Below are 24,178 nucleotides of genomic sequence, written 5' to 3'. Positions count from 1 at the left end.
TCTAAGTCTAATTCTTTATCCAAGTTCCATGTTGGCACAGGTGCAAAGGAAAGGGCTCTTGTTTAGGCAGCAAAAAATATCTGTAGGTAGGTGAAAACACATCTTTGGATTGTGAAGAAAAAAAAAAATGTGTTTCATCTTTATGGAGATATTTTAAAACTTGGAAATCAAGATGTAAGGAATTTTTCCTAGGGTGGCAATGCAGACTGGAGCACATTCACTCAGGCAGCACCAGGGAAAAGATCAGAGCCATGTACAGTCTGATTGAGCGGCTCCACAGCACAGTGCTGTTTTAATCCATGCTGACATAAAACACAGGAAGAAAAGAAGTAGTATAGTATTTAGCTTGAAATATTCGATATGATTCCAAAATCCTCCTAAGTTTGGAGTCATTCTGGTATTTCTTGAAAAGGTGTTGGTGTAGATTTCTGTTCTTTCTGGTATGAAATTGCAGAGAGGGTTTTAGGTGATTAAATACCAGTTGCAGTCCAGTGATTAGATGTGTAAAGGAGGTTTCCTTGTCCTACACGGCTCCTGGTGCTCCCGAGGCTGACTGGTACTGCTGACACCTGGGCATTTCTTTGTCCCTCATTTCTCCTGCTCTTCTTGTCCTTGCCAAATGGTGTGGGAGATATGAGTGACAATCAGTATATGACACCTTATGTTAAGCCATGTACCATTTATGACCACAATGAGAAAATGCTGTATGATGAAATTTAAAGGCCAAAATCTGGATTGCAATCTCCCAGGCCTGTGATCAGTTTGTTCAAGTCTTACAAGAGAGATTCCACGTTCATTACTTCCTTGGAACCAGAAGACTCAAGAGAAGACCCAAATCTCCTCAGAGCAGAAGCTGGTTTATAAGCAGCTTTCCAAAGTCAGAGCTATCCAGAGCACTTTGTGTGGCAATAAAGTAAATAGTGCAGCAATGTTTTTGGTACAGAAAGCAGCCGTTATACACTAGGCAATGCATATATGGAAGGAACGTATCTGGAAGGAGAGAAGCAGCAAGGAGAGAAAAATAAAGCAGGGGCCCAGATTCTGCAATAGGTCTATTGAAGGCAAAACCAATGACAGCAGTGGGGCTGAACCAGGCAGCAATGGAGCCACGTGCCTTCCTCCTCCTGCACAAACCACCCCTCTGGCCATCCTTTGCAAAGCTGCAGCCAAACAATAATCACGTGGCAGAAGTACGTGCAGGAGGGGATGAAGTTCTCTCTTCCTAAACACAGCTTTCAGCACATCCATTTAAGTGTAAATGCTAGGGTTTATAGACTTCAAGAGAAAAACAGAATCAAAGGCAAATGGTTACCTGCCATGGACCTAGGAGGTCACCTTCACAATCCCTGAAACATAAACCAAATTCTTCCCAGGATGGAAATAAAGCCTGTTTTCCACAATAGCTTCTATCTGCAGTTTTTCAGCAAAATTCTGGATAATTCTTCTGCCACAACCCTTCAATTGAACAAACTTCAATTTGCACAGGGATATAACAGCAGAAAGAATGAAGGCAGCCCTTTGTTGGCTACTTTGGCACACCAGTGCCTTGGGTTATTTCACTTTGCTGGCCCTTGCCTTGAGTTGTTTTGCTTTGCTGGCCTGAAGCTCCGATCCTCTGAACTTGCAATTGCAGGCTTCGTTCATCACACCAGCAAGTACTGAAGGAAATGTCACTGGCTGTAAGTGCAAGAGGTTGCAATCAGCTCCTGCAAAAGGCAGCAACTAACAGACAACCAGGGAGAAGGGCTGTGTGTCCCTATTCCATGTAGGCAGAGCTGGAATACATACCAAAGCACATGTGCCACCCCAAAAGACTCGTGTGGGGTGACTAATTACTTTTTCTCTTTAGAAGTGGGCAGGGAAGCATAATGTGTTCACGATTACAAGGACATAAAAGCAGCCTGTGATTATTTTCCATGGGAATTCTCGGGAGCGGCGATGCAGGTGTCTCAGAGGATAGCAGGGCCAGGTATTGCTTTCTGTGGGATGCTGACCTGCCCTCCCTGCCTCCTCACTGTGTGCTGTGGCCTTATCCCAGCCAGAGTTATCCCATAGCCAGTGGAGCTCCCCAGGAACTTATCTCCTGGCCAATACCCTATGGCGGGTACCACCCCAGATGGGCCAGGATGGGATGAAACCCCCCACCAGAGCTGCTCAGGCACTCAGCCAGGACCCTCTAAGTTTGGCTATAGGAAAGCAACTTTCTCAAAGTCAGCACTTGAAGGATCCAGGCATAACTCAAATAATCCCTCAGGATGGGAAGAATAGATGAACAAAGCTCCGGTGTCTTCTCCACATCCACCCATTTCTGCTCTCTCTGAAGGCAGATCATTTGGCATCTGTTTGTTTGGCTCCCATGAGACTCTGGAAACAGCTGTAGCATAAACACAGGAAGCTCCCAAGGGTGGAAAAGCATCCCGAGGGAAGGCAGCTCTTCCCTGGTGCCACCACAGCCCAACTTTAGGACTTACCCCAGGACTTCCAGTGCATCAGTGCAGCAGTTGTGCATATTTCTCTCTGGATGCAAAGGGGCAGTGAACAACTGAAAGCAAAGCTCTGCCCACCCTGGTAGAGCCGCTTTCTGAATTCACCAGGTCTATTTTGGGGTGTGGGAAGGAGGTTGAAGCACTGAACACCAGATCAGAGCAGTTTCCTGCTATCTGCACCACAAAGACAATGTGTCATGTGCTCGAAAGATTAGAATTTGGGTTTTGTTATCATCCCCTTCTATCAAAAGGAAGTTATGCACACAAAGGAAACACCAAACCAGCATGAAAGGAGGGCTATAAATCATTTACTGATGAATGCTAAGAGGAGGACAGAGAACCCAATAGGAAAGCAAGGGTTTTGAAAAGCCCCTTTTAACTCACAGTCACTACATTTCAACAACCCTTGCTTTTATTTTGGGAGAGGCTGAAAGAGAGTGCATGGTTTCAGAACTCAGAAAGCAGTGGGTTTGTTTTTGGGGGTAAAGCAACCAGTTTGGTAGTGAGATCCATTTTCTCTCGCTCATCTTGGTGTCCCTCAAAATAACCTCCTGGGAAGAGTACAATCATTGCAGATCATTTCTGCAGCTTTTACATTCTGAGCTGTTGCAACAGGGGAAAAAAATGGGTGTAGATGTGGTACTGAGGGACGTGGATAGTGGGCATGGTGGGGATGGGTTGGTGGTTGGACTAGATGATCTCAGATGCCTTTTCTATGGTTATTGTTGCCTTTAAAATACGATTACTACTCAGAAAAATGATCGGGTGAGGGGTAGTCATCAGGAGAATGGCGTGATTCAGGGCTGCCAACTTCTACTGTTCCCTCATTCCAAGTCACAGAGTGAGTCAGTGGAAAAGGCACTGAAATCAGTGCAGTCACCAAGGTGCCAGCGCTCATATGGGGGCTCCTACACCAGCAGTGTGGGAGTCTCCAGCCCAGAGGGGACATGTTGTCAAAGCAAGAACGTAGGAAAGCAATGGCAAAACTGCATTCAAAGCTCTGCTATGCCAAATCCTAGTGCTTCTCACCCTAAATCTGTGTCAGCTGAAGGTATAGCAGCCCGTGGGGAAGTCCATTTCCTGCTCAAATGTCCTCACATTTAGTTCTCTACAACAGCTAAAATACTGCCTTGCACAAGGCACTTCCCATTCAAACATAAAGTGCAGAATATTCACAGCATGCAAATCATTAGTCTAGAAGCTCTGCCACCAACGGCTAATTAACTGGAGGTGCTGTAATGATCACATCTCGGGGAAAGGCTATATATGAGCAGTGCATGAGCAGAAGTCGCCCTTCAGCGAGCTGCTCCATTCAGAAAAAAAGCATTCATTCTGCAAATGCTGCTCAGAGGAACCAGCGTGGTAACCTGTACAATTGGAACTTACCATGCAATTCTTGCCCGTACGAACAGCATGTATGCAATCATAAGAGGGTTGCGAAGTGAGATGAATGGATCATTTAGCAGTACACAAATTAGCATGTGAGTGAAAGCAGAGATCAAATGTGAGATCTCACAAATCCACAGGAAGTGACTCAAGAAATGAGGTATCGGGTAAACCTTCAGCTACTGTGTCTGGGAAAGAGTGGCTGCTCACCGCTGGGATGTGAAATACACTCTAAGTGCTGGGACCAGAACGCCAAGCTCCCAGCACCAACAGCAATGCACACACCCTAGTCCTCCACAGCAGGATGTGCATTACCGTGATCTTTTAGAGATGGGATTTTAGTGATGGGCTTCTCCCCCTGCTGTGGCTCTGCGGGAGGCAGCAGCTACATGCTGTGCTCACTGCTTCACACGTATCCATGTGATGCTGCAGCTGAACAATGAGGAGCATGGAGTTAATGAGGAAGTTAGGAGCCTGTGTAATCCCAGCATCATTTGAAGAGGAAAAAAAAAAAAGGCAGGGAAGCCCCCAGCCATGAAAACCTAATATGGTGAGACCACCACAGCCATGGTCCTGGTCCCACCTCTGAAGGATGCACTGCTTCTCCTCAGGGTAACCACCCCACAGGCCATGGAGCTTGCAGAGGCTCTCGCCTCCACCATGCTGCTGGCACGCAGTCCATCCAGTTTTTCCAAGTTTTCAGTTCTGTTCCTGAAAAGAGAACTGATGCCGTCGGAAAGTCGCGAGTGCAGCAGCAGGCATCTTCCCAACGAGGTGCAGAGGCCGAGAGCGGGACAGACAGGTCTGCCGGGACTGCTGGGCGGCAGCAGAATCATACATCACCCACAGACACCTTGGGCCTCATCATGAGGCTACGGGCCTCATCCCGCACCCGCGGCGGGCTTTCCACTCGCCCGGACGCCTTTCAGCACACGCCAACCGGGCTTACGCGCCTCCTGAAGAAGCGCCTCGCGGGTAAGGCCCCGGAACGAGGGGTCGGCGCCCCGACCGCGATCGGGGCCGGGCCGCGGGAGCCGGGCGGGGCGGGGCGTGGGGGGCGAGGCGAGGGGAGCGGCCGCACCCCGCCGCCTGCGTTGCGCTGCGGGGCTCGGGGGGCCGGGCCGGGGCGGGCCGCGCCGCCGCGGGGGAGGCGCCAGCAGCGGCCGCGTCCCCTCCTTCCTCGCCGCCGCCGCGGCTCCCTCCCTCCTTCCCTCCCTAGGTCCGGCGCTGCCCTGCCCGCCGCCGCTCGGCAGCGCCGCCGCTTCCTGCCGGGCCCCCCCCTCCTCCCTTCTCCGCCGCCGCCCGCGGCGCCCCGCCATGGCGTGAGCGCGGCCATGGGGCTGGCCCGGCGCCGCCGCCTGCCCCCGGGCGCTGCGCCGCTCCCCCGGGCCCGAACCCCGCGCCGCCGCCGCCGCCGCCGCGCCCCCGCGGCGCCCTCCCCGCCGCCTCCGCCGCCTCCCCCGGCCGCCGCCCGCCGCCCAGCGCGGCCGTAGCACCGCCGGACCGCTCCCCCCGCCCCGCCCCGCCTCAGCCTCCCGCGCCGCCGCCGTCCGTCGGGCCCGGCCCGGCCCGGCGCGGCCGCCAGCCCCGGCCCCGCCGCGGCGCGGCCTCCCCCGCCATGTGAAGCGCAGGAAGATGCGGAGGCGCAGCCCGGCCGCTCGCGGCGAGGGATGAGCCGAGACGGGGAGAAGATGACCGAGGACGCCTACCCAGACGAGTGAGCGGGGGAGGACGGGCGGGCTGGGGGGGGCTCTCCGTGTGTGTATGTGTGTGTTTGGGGAGGGGGGGGGGGGGGTCGCTCCGTGGCCCCGTTTGGGGCTCCCCCCGGTACCCCCCCCCACCCGCGGACGGACGGTCGGACGCACGGACACGCGCGTGCGTGAGCGCGCGGCCGCCCGCCCGCACATCCGCCGCCATTTCGCGCTCCCCCCGGGCCGCGCTCATTTGCATACCGCATCTTCATTCATAAAAAAAAAAAAAAAAAAAAAAAAAGGAGAGGAAAAAATAATAATAATAAAAAAAAATTCCCTCACACCGCGACGTGTGTGGGTGGGGGGGGGGGGGGCTCCAAACCTCTTCCTCCTCCTTTCCCCCATCCAAAAAAAAATTATATGTTTTCTGTTGGGGGTGGGGGGGAAGGGGGATCGGCCTGCAGCGTGGGGGCGGCTGTGCCCCCGGGGCTCGGAATTTTTTGGTGGCTTTCTTTTTTTTTTTTTTCCGGGGGGGGGGGGGGGTCGGAGCCCCGCCCCGGCCGCCGTTTTGTGAATAGGAGGCGGCCGTCACATGACGCCGCATTCATAAATCCGGTCACCGGTGGCCGCCGCGCTCGGAGGCTCCCCCCCCCCCCCCCCCAATCCCGGGACTCGCGTGTGTGCGGGGAGCGGCTCTCAGACACCCGACCCCTCTGTAAAACCCCCACGCAAATAAATGGCGGTGCGATGTGTGAAGGTTGTGGTGCAGAGCTGTGGGCTCGGACCCCGCGCGTTCTCATCCCCAGTTTTGCCTCGAGGGTTTTATGACAGCCGGGAAAAGGAGGCACTGAGCACAGTGCTGGGTGCGTGCCAAATGCCGTGGGGAGTTTGGGGGCTGTGGGTATGTGGGGCTGGCACCCATAGCATTGGAAACAGTAACTGGCCGAGGAAATGGCCTCTGCCTGCAACGCTTGTGTAAGGAGGAGTGGTGGTTGGGGCACCTTGTAGCAAAGAGGCTGTAAAGCCGCGTTTCTGCATCACTTCTGACATTGTGGTTATTTTGAAGTCAGCGCAGTTCTAACAGGAGAAGCTGGGTTTCTCCTGCTGCTGCTGTGGAGCAGGATGGGAGGGGTGATGGGCTCACTTCCAGCAGACCCCTCGGAGGTCTCACTGTTCTCTCTCCAATGGGACGGCACAGAGGTGGCTATGTGCAGAGCTGGCGGCTGCTGGGGGATGTGGGCAGCGGGTACGGTGGAGACAGCTTGCTGGTTGGGCTAGTTGATCTTAGCGGTCTTTTCCAACCTTAACGATTCTATGATTGCACCCCGCGCCCCAGGCCTGCACTTGCCACCCCGTTGGTGGGCATTGGGGTGAAGGACGCTCTGCATTGCAAGTGGAGGCCGTGTCGGAGCTGCTGCCCTGATCCCGGTGCTGCTGTGGGTACCGCTCCCTCCTGGCCCTTCCCTGCGCTGATGGATAGCACTGCTGCAGGTGACTCATGCGCCGTCCTTCTTGGCGGCGGTGGGTGATGTTTTTCAATCTATGTGGTGTTAGAAGAAATAAAGATGGGCCCTTTCCATAAGTTTGCTTGGGCTGTTGGAACAGCGGCAGCATTGCGTGCTATTTGCCCCAGATATCTGGCTTTGATTTGCATAGCTCTTCTCGTTTCACTGAGTGCACTGTGAACAAATGTTAACAGGCAGATTACAGACGAAGCACCGCAGCCAGCGTGTGTTTAAAATCAGTACGTTGTCTTTTTCCCCATCGTTGGCTTTTTTCATTTTGCTTGGGGAGCTTTTCTTCCATATTTAGAGTGTTTGAACCATTTGATGAAACCAAAGAGGAGAGAGATGAGTCTCTGGCTGCACAGGCTCCTTCATGACTGCACCATTTCCGATCGATACCCAGAGGTCGATTTGTCATTGCTGGAGGATGTCTTGTTCTGCCCCCCGGGCTGCGTGCTGCCAGGGACCGGGCGATCGGCCGGCGTGTCGCGGCTGTATTTCTGGCTGCGAGTGGGAGGATTCAGCTGAATCGGAAGGCATAAAATGATTCAGTTACGCCCGAAGGCGGCCGCGGCACATCATTACGATGCAGGCTTCCAAGAAAGTCACAGGAAGTAATTAAATGGAAAAGGTCAGAGAATGAGGAAGTGTCGCTCCGCGGCGTTTCGGGATGGAGCTGGGAGCCCTATGCAGGAGCTGGGGTGGGAGCTGCAGGCATGGCTGTGGCAGTGAGCTTATTCCTTCCAGCAAAGGGCATGGAGCTGAGCTGCTCCCCGGATCCCACCTCCTGCCATGGCTGCTTCAAGCACTCACCCCGCCGATGTAGCACTTTGCCCTTTACACTGAATTTTCTATTTTTTATTTTTTCCCCCATTTTGCCCATTACTACTGATTTTTCACTGTTATAAGCCATCCATTCAGCTAGCTGTGTTTTTTTTTCCTTTTCTTTCAAGCTTGAGCCAGAGAGAAAGGCATGGGACATACTTTGTGTCATGACATTATTGCTTGCAAATAGGACAGGAAATGAAGGGTTGCCAAAATATAACTGTTTATTTCTTGGCCTGAAAACACGGCTGTTTAAAATACTACATGTAAGTAGCTGCTTTGTTCGGTTACTTGGAGAACTTGCTGTTTCTAAGGGAATAATAGGTCTGTCGGATGGAAAAAGGGAAAGAAAAAAAAAAAAAGAGAGCACCCTTTCTGCTTCTGTCTTGGAAACAAGTTGAGAAGCAGCTGTAGATAGAGAGATTTTGGTGAGGGTTTGGTTGGTTCACATGGAGAAGGACCTGGGGAAGAGGATTGTGCTTTAGCCCAAACCGTCAGAAAACCCCAATCCTGTTCTTGGCTCAGAGAAATCTAAAAAACTTGCCTTTGGGCCAGAAAGTGGGTTTTTCAGCCAGAAGCAGCGGGTGATGGATGGTGCTTGCCCGTGGCATGGATGCAGCCGGGAGCTGCTTCGACCTGTTTCTGCATCGCGTTGTAATCTCGACCTGGCACACTCTCTAGCGTGGGTTAAAAGGTGGCTTTATCTACCCGCTTAATTAAATCCCGAGGCTGCAAACAAAAGCACGTTGCACAGCAGAGGCTCTTCCTTAACGTGGACTTGCTTGGCTGGTAGCTGGCTTGAAACCACAAAATTGTTTCCTTGGGGCCACCAAACCACAGGGAGATGGCGGTGGTTGTCATTCTTCAGGACCAGGGTGGAAGGCAGGAGCTCAGGAAAGAGAGGCAACGTCACCGCTGGCTCAGTCCCTCCATCACATACATGCTGGTATGCTTGAAGAATTGATAAATTCAATTCCCTTTCCTGCAGCAGAGTTGGAACAAACGGCCCTCTGAGATGCTGAACCTGGGAGAGATACACTTGTCAAGCTCTGGATATTGTTATGGTTCTGTATAGGGTGCTGGATCCCAAAAGAAGTGTCCCTGCTGGTGAATTCTACCCGTTGGATGGCTTCACTGGGGTTCTGCAGAAGTCCAGATGCTGTGGCCCACTGGCTGAGGTGCACCTTGCACATTCCCAGCTGCTGAAACCAGCTTTGGCTGCAGGAATTGTTCCTTTCACTGTGTCCATTGAAAAATGTACTTTGTTTCCTTTCTTCTTCCTCTTTTCTCCAGCTTTCTTAACACTAGAAGATGATCCTTCTCGTGAGAGATGCTCAGGTGAAGAGAGAACAGAGATGAGTAAAATCATAAGTTCAGCTCTAGATACTGCACTGATGATACATGCCTTCTTCAGTGTGCAGAGTGTTTGGTATTTGGGAGGACTTAATGTTCCTGAAGAGGCATGGAAATGAAAACGAAAGAAGCTGGATGGCTTGTAGTATGAGGGTACAACTACCTTGCTTCTGCCTGTGTGCGTTTGCAGGAGACTCTCTGATGTGTCGGTTGTCAATGGAGGGAGCCCAGAACTCATTATGGATGGGATCAGCATGTTGGTACCTGTGTGCATCGCATCTGTGCTCCGTGCCTCTTCTTAAGTCAGACAAGCAGCTGAAGCGCGATGCTGGCTGCCTTGTACAACAGAAGTAGGTGCTTCCCCTTAAAAGCAAGCTGTGTTTTGTCAAAAACAGTATTACAAAGTGTGCTTTCAGGGCTTCAAAGATATGTGTGCCAACAGCCAGCAGGTTTTACCTGTTGCAGAAGGTTTCGGGGAGATTTATCCCAAATTATTATTTTTGTCTCCAGCCTCCTTGTTCTTAGGCTCTTTGAATAACTTTCTTTGACTTTCTTCACTTGCAACTCGCACTTCAAGGACTGTTTTGGTTTTATTTCCCCCCCCTCTTTGTTCTCAAATCCTGTGCTGTAATCAGAGGAGAGATCTTGAGGCTGTCAGCTGAGCCTGATAGCTGATGGCTATTCCATCAAGGAAGGAAATTTCTTCCTACTGGCAAATGTGGGGAGGAGGAGTTGCAGGGCTCCATAGTAAAGCTCTTTTTTTGTGTGTGTGTATTAAACATCCTTCCAAAAGTAATGGTAGGACTTCCTACTGTGTACATCTCCCTAGGAACAGCATTGTATTTCTTGCAGGTAGCAAGTACATTTCCCCCTCCTTTTCTTTTTTTTTTTTTAACAAGAAGGTCCCTCTCATCTCTTGTGCTAATCTGTGGGAAGTGTGCATCGATATCTCTGAGAGACATGCTGTAAAACCTGATGGTGTTTTTTATGTAGTCCATGGGGGTGAAAGGGCCATGGTGCAAATGTGTGCTTGAAGGGGCCCATGCTGCTCTGTGGGGACACATGCACATTGTGCACATGTGCTCAGATCCCAAGGAAATCCAAAATGCTTAGGCTTTGTGTTGTGCATCTGTCCTGTGTGGCTACCTTTTGCAGTCCCTAGGCCATTCGTGCTTTTATTTATTTGTTAACTTACTTGCTGGTGGAGAAAGGCTGTTTGGGAGGGCAAAGAAATCTGTCGTGTCTGCTCATACATATCATTTTAGGAGAGATTTCCCTTCTCTCAGTGTGCCGTGAGATGTGGGGGCAGCACTGGCAGCTGGGGTGCCTGCTGTGGGTCCCTGCAGTGAGAAGTGCTGCCCTGAAACCACCCATCCCTGTCCTGCACTGGACACAAGCCAGGGGCTCAGCTCAACCTCCGTTTGCTGTATTTCTTCTGCTGACATGCCTCGACACTCCCACCTGGCTTCTAAGTTCTCATAAAGCCAGCTGGCTGCTTACGTGGCTCGGGAGTAGAAAGGTATGCCCCCAAGCTGATAGATATAAATGTGCATGTGTGCTTGGGCCCCTTGTTTGCAGATCTGTGCAGGAGAGTGCTGTGGGGCCAAGGAAGGAACAACTTATCCAGCTGTGGACATGGAAGGTGCTTTTGTATTTTCCTCAAGTCAAGGGGATGCAGTAAGGAATTACTGGAAGATGCAAGTGAGGTTGAGGAGTAAACTCAGCTGCTGCCGCAGGGCTTCTGCATCTGGCATTGCAAGTTGTTTACAAACAGTCTGGTTCTTCAAAATTACATGGAGATCTGAGAGAATCAACAGGGCTTCTCCAAAGCATGCTTGGAGTTTATTTCAGCTGTTTACTTCAATTTTGTTCACAAAACCAGGGAAAGGTTGAAGTGGGAAGGCACCTCTGGGTCCATCAGGCCCAGCCCTGCTCCAGCAGAGCCACCCAGAGCAGGGTGTCCAGGGCCATGTCCAGGCAGCTGCTGAAGTTCTCCAAGGATGAGACCTCACAGTCTGCTGTGTGCCTGTCTCTGTTCTCTTTGCACACAGGTCAGTGGATCCCCTTGAGGCCTTCTCCAGGCTGCTCATCTCTCTCTGCCTCTGCTCACAGATGTGCTCCTGGCCCTTGGTCATCTTAGTGGCCGTCTGTTGGGCTCACCAGTTTGTCCATGTGTCCTGTACTGGGGGGCCCACAAGTGGCCACCAGACTTTGGCTCAGTCCTGTAACACAATTCCTTTGACACATAGGCCTTTGCATCTCCCCACTGTTTGTCCGTACCGCCTGGATAGGGCCCACAGATGGAAGTCCAGCAGCTGGATGGGAGGTGAGAGTCTAAACCCTCAGCATTTCAGTGCCATGGGTCCTCGCCATACCAGAGAGCCAGGGAGCAGTGTGTTCCTTATGCGCATCAGCACCATTGAGCTCAGGTTAAATCCACCATGCTCCAAACTGTGCCTGCAGCAGGAGAAACCTCAGACAACTGGATACGGGAAGATGCTGTGACCTTGTAAAATATGCCAGATTTCTTTTGGTGGGGGAAAGAGCCAGGTCCAGCATTGTCAGACAGCAGTGCATATCCCTGCGTTTCAGAGCTGGTAGGCTTGGCCTTTTTAAAGCACAGGTATAAATTACATTACATAAAAACCACTGATACTTCAATGATGTGTGTTGGGTTTTGCTGTGCTGTGTTTTTCGCTGTTTTTTTAACATTCATGAAATTACAAAAACTATCGCTGAAGTTTTATGGTGCTGCCAACATAATTCATTCTTAGCTGCTAGTTGGCATGGGAGGTGTTAGGTTGGTTGCAGCCAGTCCTTGCTGTATGTCTTGCTGCTGGATGTGTACAGTTGGTTGGCTGTGCAGACAGAAAGGTTACCGAGCTGGAGGGAGTGCTGCAATAGAGCAATCCCAGTGTTTGCACTGCCTCAAAGACCTGCTGCTTTTAGAAAGGTATTTGGTGTTCAGTTGACGTAGGAAGAAAACCTAGTGCCAAACTTGCTTTCTGTGGTTAAAATCACTAATAAAAGGCTGCAGGGTCATTAACCACTAGAGCTGCTTAAGAGAAAAAAATCTTGCTTTTTTTTTTTTTTTCCCCTTTATTTTTCTGTAACAATTTAGTGTTTGGGGATGTAGTACAGTGTAAGAGTTCAAATGTTAAATGGCTGGAAGCTTTTTAAGGAATGGTGAAGATGAGCTTTTTTCTCTTGTTGTCTGAAGAATGCAGTGTAGAAAGCTCAAATAGCTTGATGTGAAACTCTAATCAAGGAGAGAGAGAAAGGAATCTAAATTTGTTTTAAAGGTGTGCTTAAAAAAACAAAAAGTACCATAAGTTCTGCAGACAAGGATGACATGCAGACTTTTCCAGGAGAACCATGCCTACAGGAGCTGCCCCTGTTCCCTTGCTCCCATGGCTGGGGGAGCTCAGGGTGCTGGTGAGACCCTCACATCCTGTGTGCTCCGGGGGCCTCTGGGTGAGGGCTGGGGGGAGGCAGGCCGGGGAGGAGCCGGAGGCGTGTGCAGAGCAGGAAGTTCTAGAAATACCCTCTGTAAACACTGCATCCTGCAGGAAGGGCGCCTGAGCCCAAATAAACCGTTTCCCCCTCTCTTTCTACGTACGCACAAACTCTGCAGCTTCAGAGGAGCCTGTCGGATTGGTGTTGTGTCTCATTGTAGAGAGCCTCGGCCAAGTTAGGGGATAAAACTTCCTGGGTCAGCAGGCTTGTTCATCGCGATGAGTTCCCATTTTTGGTTAAAATGCTTGGAAACACAGCGGTGCGTGACTTGGAGCAGAAGCAGGCAGGGGGAGGTGGGCACTTTGTCCACTCGATTCGATGCAGGCGTGCAGAGGGTTCTTCCCCACCTTAATGCTGTGTGTGTGTGTGTGTGTGTGCGCAGAAATGGCTGACAAGCAGGAGGGAAAGGGGGGGGCAGAGCAGAAAGAGTCTCTTTTGCTGCTTGGGATTGAACTGCAGAAGGGTTTGTAGCTTGCTGGGACTGTCCTGGCGCAGTGCTGTGCTAGGCAGTGCTAAAATACCTGCAGCTGCAGCACAGTGGGTTCTACTGAACTTCTGTGTTTGCACACTAAAAATACTCTTGCTTTTCTCCTGATTTTTTGATGCTAGGTCCTAGAAACGCTTCTTGCCCAGAGGCTGAGATGTGGCTGAGGTCTTCCATCCAGCTTCGGGGTTGGTTGCTCTAGTGCACAACTTCAAAATCACAGCCCATGAATGCAAAAATACCCAAAAAACAAACAAACAAACAAAAAAAAAAACCAGACTGCTTAAAATGTCTGCTACCACCCATTCATTCAGCTTCATTCTGCAGGCAGATCTATAAAGAAGGTCACCAATGTAAATCTCCAGAGAGGGCAGAAAAGACCCTTTTCTACCTCAAGCTCCCGTAAGTAGCAAAAAAGGCTGTTCCCCAAAATCAACAACCATGTGAATTATTCCAGAAATGCTGTACAGGCAGCTTAAAGATATTTAAATTGAAGCATAAAAAGCTCTGAGTGACACGTCCTATTTAGCAGGAAATATTTCTACTGACTATTGCTGGTAAGGCTTTTTTTTTCCTTCTCCTTCTGTGCTCTATCTCTAAGGAAGTGTGGGCTACTTTTATCAGAGTATTGGTGGAATAGCTTCCCCAACCTTTCATAAGGTCGGATAAAAAAACAAACACTCCTCCTCATGGGAAGGAAGGGATGGGGAAAGAAGGGTGTTTTGTGTACACTTTCCCATTCATATTTTAAAAGGTAAATATATAAACTTCTGGAGCCAGAGCCGCCTAGCTTATGCAATTGTAGCAGTTGAGAACAAGAAGCTTAATTGCTTTCTCAGTGCTTACTTAAAGTGGAAAATGAGTGAGTGCTTGCTGCTCTGCTGCTGCTTTGGTAGACAAAATGTGCATCAAGGTCTCTGGTGACTTCAGTGATATGTTGCCTGAGTGCTGACTGCAAACATACGTAGGGTTTGCATGTTGATTGGGCGGAGATGACGCAGTGAACTTTGTGTTCCTGTGCTTAAATTTTGAGATTTCAATGAAACACGACTACTGTGGAGGCTTTGTCTTAAGAAAAAACCAGTTAAATATTGTTAGACCGTTTCCCTCTTTTGCTTCCTCTCTGCTGCAGGAATAGAAGGAATAATTTTTCGTGAGACTGTTTGCAAGGTTGTGATTCTGCCTTTCCAAAAACGCTTGACCACAAGCCAGATAGCTAGATCCAGCACTTCCACATGGATGTATCTGGTAGGAAAAGAGTTGGGCTGATTTATTGCTTAGGGTACGAGTAGTTGAGGTGGGACTAGAAATTAGTCTCTCCATTCAGACCTTCTCCAGGTGGTTCTCCTCCACTCATGGTAAGCCCTGGTTACCTTTTTGTGCTGCAGATGTTTAAAGCAGTCAGATCTTTTTGTCCAACTCTCCTAACCTTGGGCGTGCAGCAGGCTGTCTTCCACAGTTCCCTTCTTTGTATGAGAAGGGAAATGCCTAAAACCCAGTAATGCCCCAGCATCCGTGGAACTGGTGACAAACAAATCCAAATTAATGGCCGTAGCACAGGATAGCCGCCTCCTCTCTGGAGAGCACTTTTGCAGCTGCAGCAACTGCTTTTACCCTGTACACAAAAGAGAGAAAAGCATCGGCATCATCCTTGGGCTTGGCGTGTTTTGTCTCTGGTGGGATTCTGAAGTCATTTCCTTGCACGCGTGCCACTGGGCAGGTCTGTGTGTCCGGCCAGAAGGGCTGCTGTGACAGGATTTCAGGGGAGGTGAGCAGGGCTTCCTCAGGGGGTGCTTCTGTCTCCTCTTGACTTGAGAAACCCAATTCCCATCAACCCAGTGCATGCTCAAAGGATGTATTTTGCCAGCATGCTCCTATGTCAATAAATAGCACATATGGCGTGCTTCTTCCTAGTATGGCATATTAGAACACAGTAGGGCATAGGATTGTCTTTGAACACCATGAAGTGTTATCTGGAGTTGTTCCTTGTCCAAATGCACTGCCCTTTCTCTTGCCACGTAGCTGTGCTGTGTGCATCTGCAGAAGGATGACCCTTCCCCTCCAAGCTGCCATGGAGAATCTTGGCTGCTCCAGCGTGGGGAGCCTGGATCTGCTCTCTGATCTGCCATCTATGGAACAGTTGGAAATAACGTGCAGCATACGCTGAGTGTCTCAGTGAAAGCCAGAAAGGCTCTTTCAGTGGACTTACATGGATCCAGCTGAAAATGCTGCTGGTGTTTGTGAGGAACATGTCTGTGCCTGGAAGAGGTTGTCTCTTTGGATGATTAACTTTTGTCTGGCCTTCAGCTGTGTGCTCTGAACCGAGCGTCAAAGAGAGATCCTTTACGTCTTTTCTCATCTTCTTATGGAAGTGACAGCACAAATATTAGGATGCCCTAAAAAAAAAAATTGATAAATAGCTCCCAGCATTGCTTTTTAGTAGTCAGTACGGGGTCATTTTGGAGTATGTATGGAAACAGGCATCTGTGTGTAACGAGGCTGGTGGGGAGAGAGAGATTTGTTGACATAATTGCTGATGGGTCAGCAGAAAAAATACTACTGTACTGATTTATTCCAGCTTGTGGTTTTACAAACTGCCATGATGTGAACTTGGGCCAGTCAGGTCAACCTTTGCTTGAAGGGCCATGGGCAGGTGGTGACTGTTTTCTTGGAGCAATGGAAGTGAAGTGATTAAGCCTAGTGGTGTGCTGTTTTCTGGCTTCTGGTGGCACATAGATTCCAGACAGGACAGCAGGGATGTGCTGTTGATTCTAATCCCAGCTGCACGCTTTGTTATGAGAAGGAGTCCTGTGCTGTACACAGCCTTAAGCAGATAGCTGAGAATGGGTGACTGAGACATGAAGGCTGGCTGGGCTGGTGAGGAAATGCACAGGGTGTGGAGTCCATGGTGCAAAGAAAACAGTACAGTGAACAATGCCTCACAAAATTCTGGACAGAAAATATATCTAGAAGTTTAACAGCCTTTTGTGGAGGAAGTGTCACACAAGCTCCAGGAAAGTCCTTCTGATGGGTGAGGAACACAAGCTCCAGGAAAGTCCTTCTGATGGGTGAGGAGGCAGGAAACCAGGTAGGATTTTCCTTGGGTGGCTCAAGTGGGCATGTAGGGAACCTGAAAGCTGAAGCTGAAGGGGCTGTACACATTCACAGCAATATTTTATGTTTAACTTTGAAAACTGTAGTCCTTAAAATTTGGGAACCTTTCAGAAATACTGAAAGGTTAAAATCCTGCCTTTGTATATTCATTTTATTTTGGAACATCTTGAATGCAGGAGCTTTTCGGCAGGAATGTGGCTTTGTCATTCATGATCTAATTGAAATGCTAAGTACTGACCTCTTTTGTACTGAAGGAAAATATTTGCTGCTATATGTGGTAACTTCCCATTGCAGGTTAGCCTTGATTTTGTCAGCCTGGCTTGTTGCAAAGGTCAGAAGGTGGTTACTGTCTTCCCTCTGATAGAACACACACAAACAAGCATGGAAAAAGTCTCTTCTAGGTTGGGCTTTGTGGCTGTTTGTACAAAAGCACGTGCCAGCCTGGCATGGGGTTGCAACAGCTCAAGTATGGGTTTTGCAGTGAGTTTCTTCAGTATGTCAGTGCCCGATCTTCCATGTGTCACTTCAGTAACATAGGTGCCTGGACTCTAAACAGGTCCTTATTGGACCTTGGCTATAGGGCTTTGATTTTTCTCATTTTCATCTCTTACACAGGACCAACACAGAAATGAAATCATTTGCTTTGCTGTAGGCACAGCAGACACACATCATCCTAACCGGGATGGATTTGGTAGCTTCAAGCGTCATTGCATGGTGCAGCAGTTTTGCATTACATTGTCTATGGCTGTGGCTCTGATTGTGTGAATGCTTTTTGCCATTTGGTGCTTCTCTGTGTTACAGATGCATAAGTTAATCCACCCATGTCGTGTGTCGGGACTGGATTGTGGCAGGGTGGATTTTCATTTTATTTTTATTTTTTAGGCAATGTGCTGAACACATTCCTCCTCTCAGCTAAAATTAAACCTTCTCCCCACCCCAAACAACTCTCCCACCCATGGACTTCTACCATGCAAGGCATGAGAGACATGCAGAGCACACCGTAGGTTGGCACAGCGTTTCAGTTAACCGTTGAATGCTTCAGCCTGGTGCATGTCTTAATTAAGCTTGAAGAGATAGCTTGCTCCAAGGTGAATAGAAAGCTTGCCCTAACAAGCACTGGGATGCCAACCCCAACATTACTCCGTATCAAAGAAGAAGCTTAACTTTAGTCTTATAAATGAGCATAGATGTTTAGTGCTGGGACTCTGGGCAAGGGAGCGAAGATCCCAAAATCCAAAGGTTTGGTAAAATACTGGATGTGAATTCTTTCCTCAAATGGTTAAAGGGCCAGCCTGTAAAGGAGAACATTCCCTTATCTCCTTCTCGCCAGCTGGAGCTCCTGCCTCATCCTGCCTGCTGCTTGCTTGCCAGAAGATCACGAGGAACTTCTAGGAGTGAGATTTTTGGGATAGTCCGTGTACCATCCTCCATACTTGCAGCAGCTGCTCGTTGCAGGCATGATGGACCTCGGGGATCCCTGGCAGCAGAGCTCAGCCTCTGTGATTGCTGCCTTGGCTAGGTGGAGAGTCTGCAAGCTGAGGATGTTGTGGACGTTTTCGAAGCCATTTGATTTTTGTGTGCAGTCTTGGACACCACGATGTAAGGATGTGAAACTAATAGAGATCATCCCAAGGAGAGCTGTGAAGATGGCAAAGGGTCTGGAGAGCAAGGGGAGTGACTGAGGCCCCTGGGTTTGCTCATCCCAGAGCAGAGGAAGCAGAGGAACCACTAAAGCTTGGAAGGCTGCACTAGAGACAGCATGTTGCTCTGCTGTCAGAGTGTACCCAAGGTTTTATTGTGTGTGGTGTTGTTTCTCCATGCTATTTTTATGTGATCTGAATAAATGGTTTTAAAGAGCCAAATTGTGACTTCTAAAAGTGTTTGTTACTTCTTGGCAGAAGATGGAGGAAAAATAGACTCTCTGGCGTACACTTGATGAACTGCCATAATGGCAGGAGTCTACGTTAGGAGTTTTTGTGAAAGTGTTGTCTAGTTTGCATGGGAAGCTTGTTCCTTTGTAGCTAGAGCAAAGGGGTGAAGCTGGAATATCCAGGTGTCACTTCAGGGTTAAAACATCTTGCAGAGTAACAGGGTTGAAGGGTGCACTCATAGGATGTGACTTCATTCTTACTTCCAAGCCCGGTTTTCAATTAATCAGATGTAGCACGAACCTGGCTGGTTCTCAGGGTGACTGGAAGCAACATTAGGCCTGGATGCAGACTGCAGCAGCCTTGGTCAGCACAGCGCATGAGGTGCTCACGACCATCTCACATCCTTCATTAGCTAGAGAGTGGCAGTTTCTTGATAGCTGCTTCCTAGAAGCCAATGCTCAAGGGCTCTGTCTGTGTCTATTATTATTATTCCTGTTTCTGCCTCTAATTGATTTGTGTAATTACCAACGCTGTCAGTCAATGCAGAGAGTTACAGGGCGATGTAAAACATTGCTGCTTGTGTGCGTGAAACTCTGCTAACATGCATGGGCGACAAGAAAAAGAAAGAATAAATTAACAGCTGGTCTGCTTGGACGTGTAGCAATGAGGCAGAATTTTAATTAAAATAATCACTTGAAAAGGGAAAGTGAATTAGTGTAAGGCAGGTAGCCATAGCTAGCCCAGCTAGCTTGTGTGTGCTTCTGTGAGGAGACCATTGCTTTTCCCTTGCCGTCAAGGAGTGTGTTGATATCGTCTACATCATCTCGTGGCACCAGTGTTTTTCTGGTCAAGAATAATGTGGATTAACTGGATTTGGAAATAATTTTGGAAGTGTACCCATTGCATCTTTGTTTTTCTATGTGATTTTTACTGCAATTTAGTCAACAGTGCTGTCATTGCTGTCAGTTGGTGCCACGTTTGATACAGATAAATAGAAAACATGCAGCTCTGTGTGTTCTGTATGTTGGACAAGTAAAAAGCACTTAATATTTGATAAAATGTGTAGTGATATCTATATAAATGTTCCATGAGTCAAGATACAAGTAGCATCTAATTCTTCATTGCCATTGTGGAAGAGGAAAAACTCTTAAGTGGAAAGTTGAGTTGATAGTGCTGCACTTATTTTCTTTTTAAAATGTAGATCATTTTAGCCCACAGTGGCATCCTTTAACACCCCTTAACCAGCGTGGAAATCTAATTATATTTCTTAAGCAGTGAATGTCCTAGTTGAAAGTGATTACTTGGAGCAGACATAAATAATTAGTCTATATGCAGCATTAAATATAGCGCTTACAGGAATGTTTCGGAGGAATAAATATTTAAGCAAACTGTTTTGGAGTTCGAGTTGCATTTCATCAGTGGCTTGGGGATTCTGCAGGTAGATCTCAGCTTAATTCAGCTTTTAGAGTAGCAATTCAGTATGTGTGTGTGGGACTGGTTGTAATGAGAGCTGTCCAGACAAGGAAGTAGAGAAGTTGTTTCGAAGAATACTTGGATGAGGACAAATTTATGTGGTGCCCCCTTCCCCTTCTCTGCTCTCTGCCTTAAGGGAAAGCAGCAGACCCTGAGCAGCTCCATATCTCAGCCCAACACAAGAACAGTCCTTGAAGGGACTGTAATTCAAAGTAGTGGTAGCTTCGTTTTCTTTTAGAGTCCAGTGCAACTTTTCTTTGCAGTGTTTTGTTTTGTTTGGTTTTTGTGAGTGTGACAAAATTTCCCATGAGTGTTGCCTTAATTGGATACTGTAGTGAATATACTGAGGTGTATCTAGAGCACCTTTGTCCAGTGGTTTATTGGTAACACCTACAGAACACTGTGCATACATTGCCTTGAAATGACTTCAAATGAGGTAAAAACCAAAAAATAATGTTGGCTAGCATAACGTGCAGGATGGCCTCCCTGGGCTGACAGCTCTGGGGACCTGGGTGAGGAAACTCTTTGCAGCTGCTTTTGTACAAAGAATGGTTGACCTGCAGATGGAGGCTTCTTGAGCTTCAGAAAAACAAATATTCACTCAAAATAACATAAAAAAAAATAAACTTCCACTTCTTCCTGTTTTTATAGTTTGCTTGTTTCCTCAGTGTCATGGTTTTGTCTCCAGTACTGTAGATTATTAATCTTCAGAGGATCAGGACCTTCATAGAAGTATTTCCTGTACATGTTTATCTGTCTTTTTAACAAATTAGTATCTACTAGTTCTATTCTGAATTTTCCTGCAAATAATAGGAAGCTCTCCCTCAATAATAAGGCTTTTTGCTAGAAAAATGTCTAGATGAATCATTGCCAGGGGTTAAAAGTACCTTTTGTATGACTGAGTCAATGGCATCCTTTAGGACATCTGCAAGTAGCCCCACATTCCAGAGGTCACTGTCTTTGTGTTGGTTTTGGCAAAGCATTGTTTCAGCTACGCTTCAATCCTTTGGTTGTGAGTGCATCTGGAAGTCTCCTCTCCAAGTGTCACCTGGAATGCTGGAAAGGGGATGCTGCAATGTCTAGAGCCACACATTTCCACCCGACCTGCTAACAGGAAGAAGTGTGCAAGGCAAGAGTTGGCTGTTAGTCAGCAGAGGAGTCCCCATTTTGTACATCCAGCCCTTGTATTCACTTGCTACAATGGGATGCAGGAAATCTTTGAAGCTGCTACGCTGCTAAGTTTGTTACTTGTAGCTGAACTCATCTTAGTTCTCAAATACATGTATTAAGTATGTTTACTTAAATACATTCTTCCGGGAATTAAAGCATGTGGTAGACGAGGACTCAGCTCCCATGTTCTCAGCAGAGTCACTGCGGTTCAAGTACAGGCTGAACAGGCTGAAGCAAGGATGTGGTTTTCTTCCTTCCACCCTGGAATCAATGGTGTGACCGTCCTGGGTGACTGCCTGCCTGCTGGAATTGACGTGCAGAGGGATGAGTCGCAGTTCTGAATTAACTAAGATGTGCAATGACTTAGAGCCGAAGCGGAAATGACCTTGAGGAGCGTGGCTGCTTCAAAGCACGGTTGCCCATCCTCAAACCAAGGCTCTTCCTTCCTAAATTTTCTCATGTTCCAAGCTCTTAGTGAGAATAATTTAAAATAAATCCTAAGCAAGCAAGTCAGGTGCTCATAATATATAGTTCAGTGAAACTGCCTTCAGCAGAAAGAAAACCGAGTTCTTAAATGGTGCATTGAAGGATGAGATTGCATCTTCTGGGGTGGCTCATCAATTTTGTGTCCTTGGTAAACTAGAATTAAAACCCTAGCTAAATCTGAGTTGAAGAGGGGGAAAAAATAAGTTGTGGTGGAGTCAGATAAACGCTTGTGGTTCCATTATCATCTGCTGCACACACGTCGAGTGGCTGTAACACAGCTTGAGAAACTGAAAAACAAGTGGGAACTTGGAAAGAAAAAAATCAGATTGTCTTCATCCTCCCTTCCTTACTTGCTTAGTTTACTGGGGGTCAGCGGAGTATTTGCCCCAAGGTTAGAGGTAACCACCTTTTTATCACAGGTTTTCAACAGGAAGCTTATGTTGCTTTTCTCCACTATTCTCTTGTTTTGTTTTGATGTTCTTCTGAGGGTTCAGCATGCTTAGAGGTGCAGCTTGTTAAGTGCGTAGACTTGCATAAGCTGTTAGTTGTTGTTTCCAAAGCATACTATATTTTAGTGCTCTGTAGGGTGCTGGTCATCTGGTATTCACCACTAAGCCCAGGAGATGGAGGCTGCAGCCACCAGCTGATACTCACTGCGTCCCAAATCCTGAAGCTTTTCCATCATCTGCTCTGCTGGAAGACCACTGGAGACTTCAGTTAGCTTCAGCTATGTCAGGGAGCTCCTAAAGACTTAGGCAAATCTTCCCTGTGAAAGGAATTAGTATGAAAATAGGAAGGTGCAGCATGTTGGACAACTCAACCTTATCCCTCAGAATGGCAGAGGATTACACTGAGTCAGTCTTGTCTGACGTCCTACCCTGCTGTATGTGAGCGAAGTGTTTCTCACGTTTGATGTTTACTGCTGGCACTCCCCACCACTGCATCTCACAGCATTGAAAGCAGCTGTCCATTAAAAACACACTGTTGGAAGTACTAAGCTGTTACATGGGGCTGTGCTGAGGACAGCAGTGGAAACCAGGCACACCACTTTAGGAAACGTTTGTTTTGCAAGGGAAGCAAAGGCAGAAATATGAACAGGAAAGCCAACTGTGGTGAGAGAAAAATAGAAGTTAGGAGATGCATGGAGTTGGCTGGAGGAAATAAAAAGAATTGGTGAAAAACTGCTGGCTTCTTTAGGACATAAAGCCATCAGAAAGCTTACAGATAGTTAATGGTGAACATAGCAGTCCTAAATTAGCGAAAGAATAGTTCCCATGCTGCTAAAAGTCAAGGCAGAATTGTTTCAGACATCCCTTAAGTCTGTAAAGCATCAGCTTGCTCTTGGGAGCACTGAGAAGAGCTGGCTGTTGAGCTCTGCTGCCTGTTCAGCCTGTGAGATGTCAGACCTGGTACAAGAAAAACATGAATTCAGACACAAACCGTAGACATGAAAAGAATGTCATTCTTGAACTAAGTTTTTTGAGTTTGGTTTGTTTTTTTAGGTGGGTTTTTTTTTGTTTTTTGTTTTTGTTTTTTTGGTTTTTTGGTTTTTTGCACTTAAATAGAGGAGAAGGATTTGGGGTGTTACTAGCAGTTCTCAAGAAAGTTAGGATTAGCAGAAAAGAAGAACTGGCATTACAAGTTGTAAATCATGTTGGCCTTCTTCAACCAATCTGTGTAGAGAACTCCCTTGGTTTGCACAGAGTGAAGCAAAAATGCAGCTTCTGTATTGCCATGCCTGAGTAGCATCTCCCTGTTTTACAAATGTGGGTGCAGTGATCTGATGCTGAAGGGATGCCTGTAGTCCTCCTGCTTAAATGCTGCAGTCTTTTTGTAGGTTTGTTGCAGTAGTTGGGATGTGTTTGCATTAGGAAAGTATTGTATCTGGCAATACTTAATATTCATGTGAACTCTGTATTGATAAATGTATAAGCAGAGTCGAGCTGTGTCATGGAGCAACTTGATCCAGTGGGTGGCAACCCTACCCACAGTAGGGCATTGGGACTGAGTGGTCTTCAAGGTCCCTTCCAGGCCATTCTGTGCTCGGAAATGGACATTTGTGGGCTGTCCATCCCCAGCACATTCCTTGACTGCAATCTGGACGAGTCTGTGAGACTTCAGTGTTTCTTATACAAATGGGATTTGCCACGCTGCAGCTGGAAGTAGCCCTTTTTGGCTGCTCTTCCAGTGATGTCTCTTTCTGCTGCATTTTTGTTTCCTCTTCTCTAGCACAACTTGGATGAAGGCTGGATTTTTTAAAACAATGTTGTAGACAACAAGGGTGGTGTGAATGAACTGGGTCTGTTTGAAGTGCTAGACGAAGAAAAGAAAAAAAGCTACGCTGAACGTGTTTATCAAGTCTTGGTTTTGCTGGTTTGTTTGTTTGTTTTAAGCTTCAGAAATGGAGAAAAACAACCTCCTTTGTGCCTCACACGGAGCGACTTCTTGCTGGGTTCGTGAATTGCTGGGGTTTGGTCCTATGTGCTGTGCTGACCCCGTGCTGCTGAAGGTCAGTCTGTTAGGACTGGCTCCAGCAGGCTGAGGGGATTTCATCCTCCGAATTGCAGTTTCTCTAGCAGCTCCTCTTGCTCCAAGCATGGTCTCAGCTCTTTGAACTGTGCTCACAGTTGGCCAGGAGGCAGCAGGAAACAGATCCGCAGCCTTGCTGGCTCTCTGGTTGCAGTGTTTGCTAACAGCAGAAGCCTGCAGCAGCGTGCATCCTGCTTGAAACTGGGGAAAATGTTCCCGTATCACAGCAGTTGCTCACCGGTCCAAGCCAGGAAATGCACAGAAGCACTGGAGAATGTTTCACTGTAGC

General features: G+C 48.1%; 1 protein-coding gene across 1 annotated transcript in view; it reads left to right on the top strand.

Moving 5' to 3' along the window:
* The first annotated feature begins 5,443 nt into the window (after positions 1-5,443).
* SPRED2 (sprouty related EVH1 domain containing 2) overlaps positions 5,444-24,178 on the top strand; it is a 51,022-nt gene continuing 32,287 nt past the window's right edge. The window contains exon 1 of the mRNA XM_052699255.1: positions 5,444-5,589. Within this exon, the coding sequence (XP_052555215.1) occupies positions 5,543-5,589 (47 nt within the window). The 5' untranslated portion in view covers positions 5,444-5,542. The remainder of the gene's footprint in view (positions 5,590-24,178) is intronic.

The sequence above is a fragment of the Tympanuchus pallidicinctus genome, unplaced genomic scaffold (genome assembly GCF_026119805.1).
Source record: "Tympanuchus pallidicinctus isolate F22 unplaced genomic scaffold, pur_lepc_1.0 scaffold1, whole genome shotgun sequence".
Classification (NCBI taxonomy): domain Eukaryota; kingdom Metazoa; phylum Chordata; class Aves; order Galliformes; family Phasianidae; genus Tympanuchus; species Tympanuchus pallidicinctus.
The sequence above is the reverse complement of the archived record's forward strand: the minus strand, read 5'-3'. Positions and strand labels throughout refer to the sequence as shown.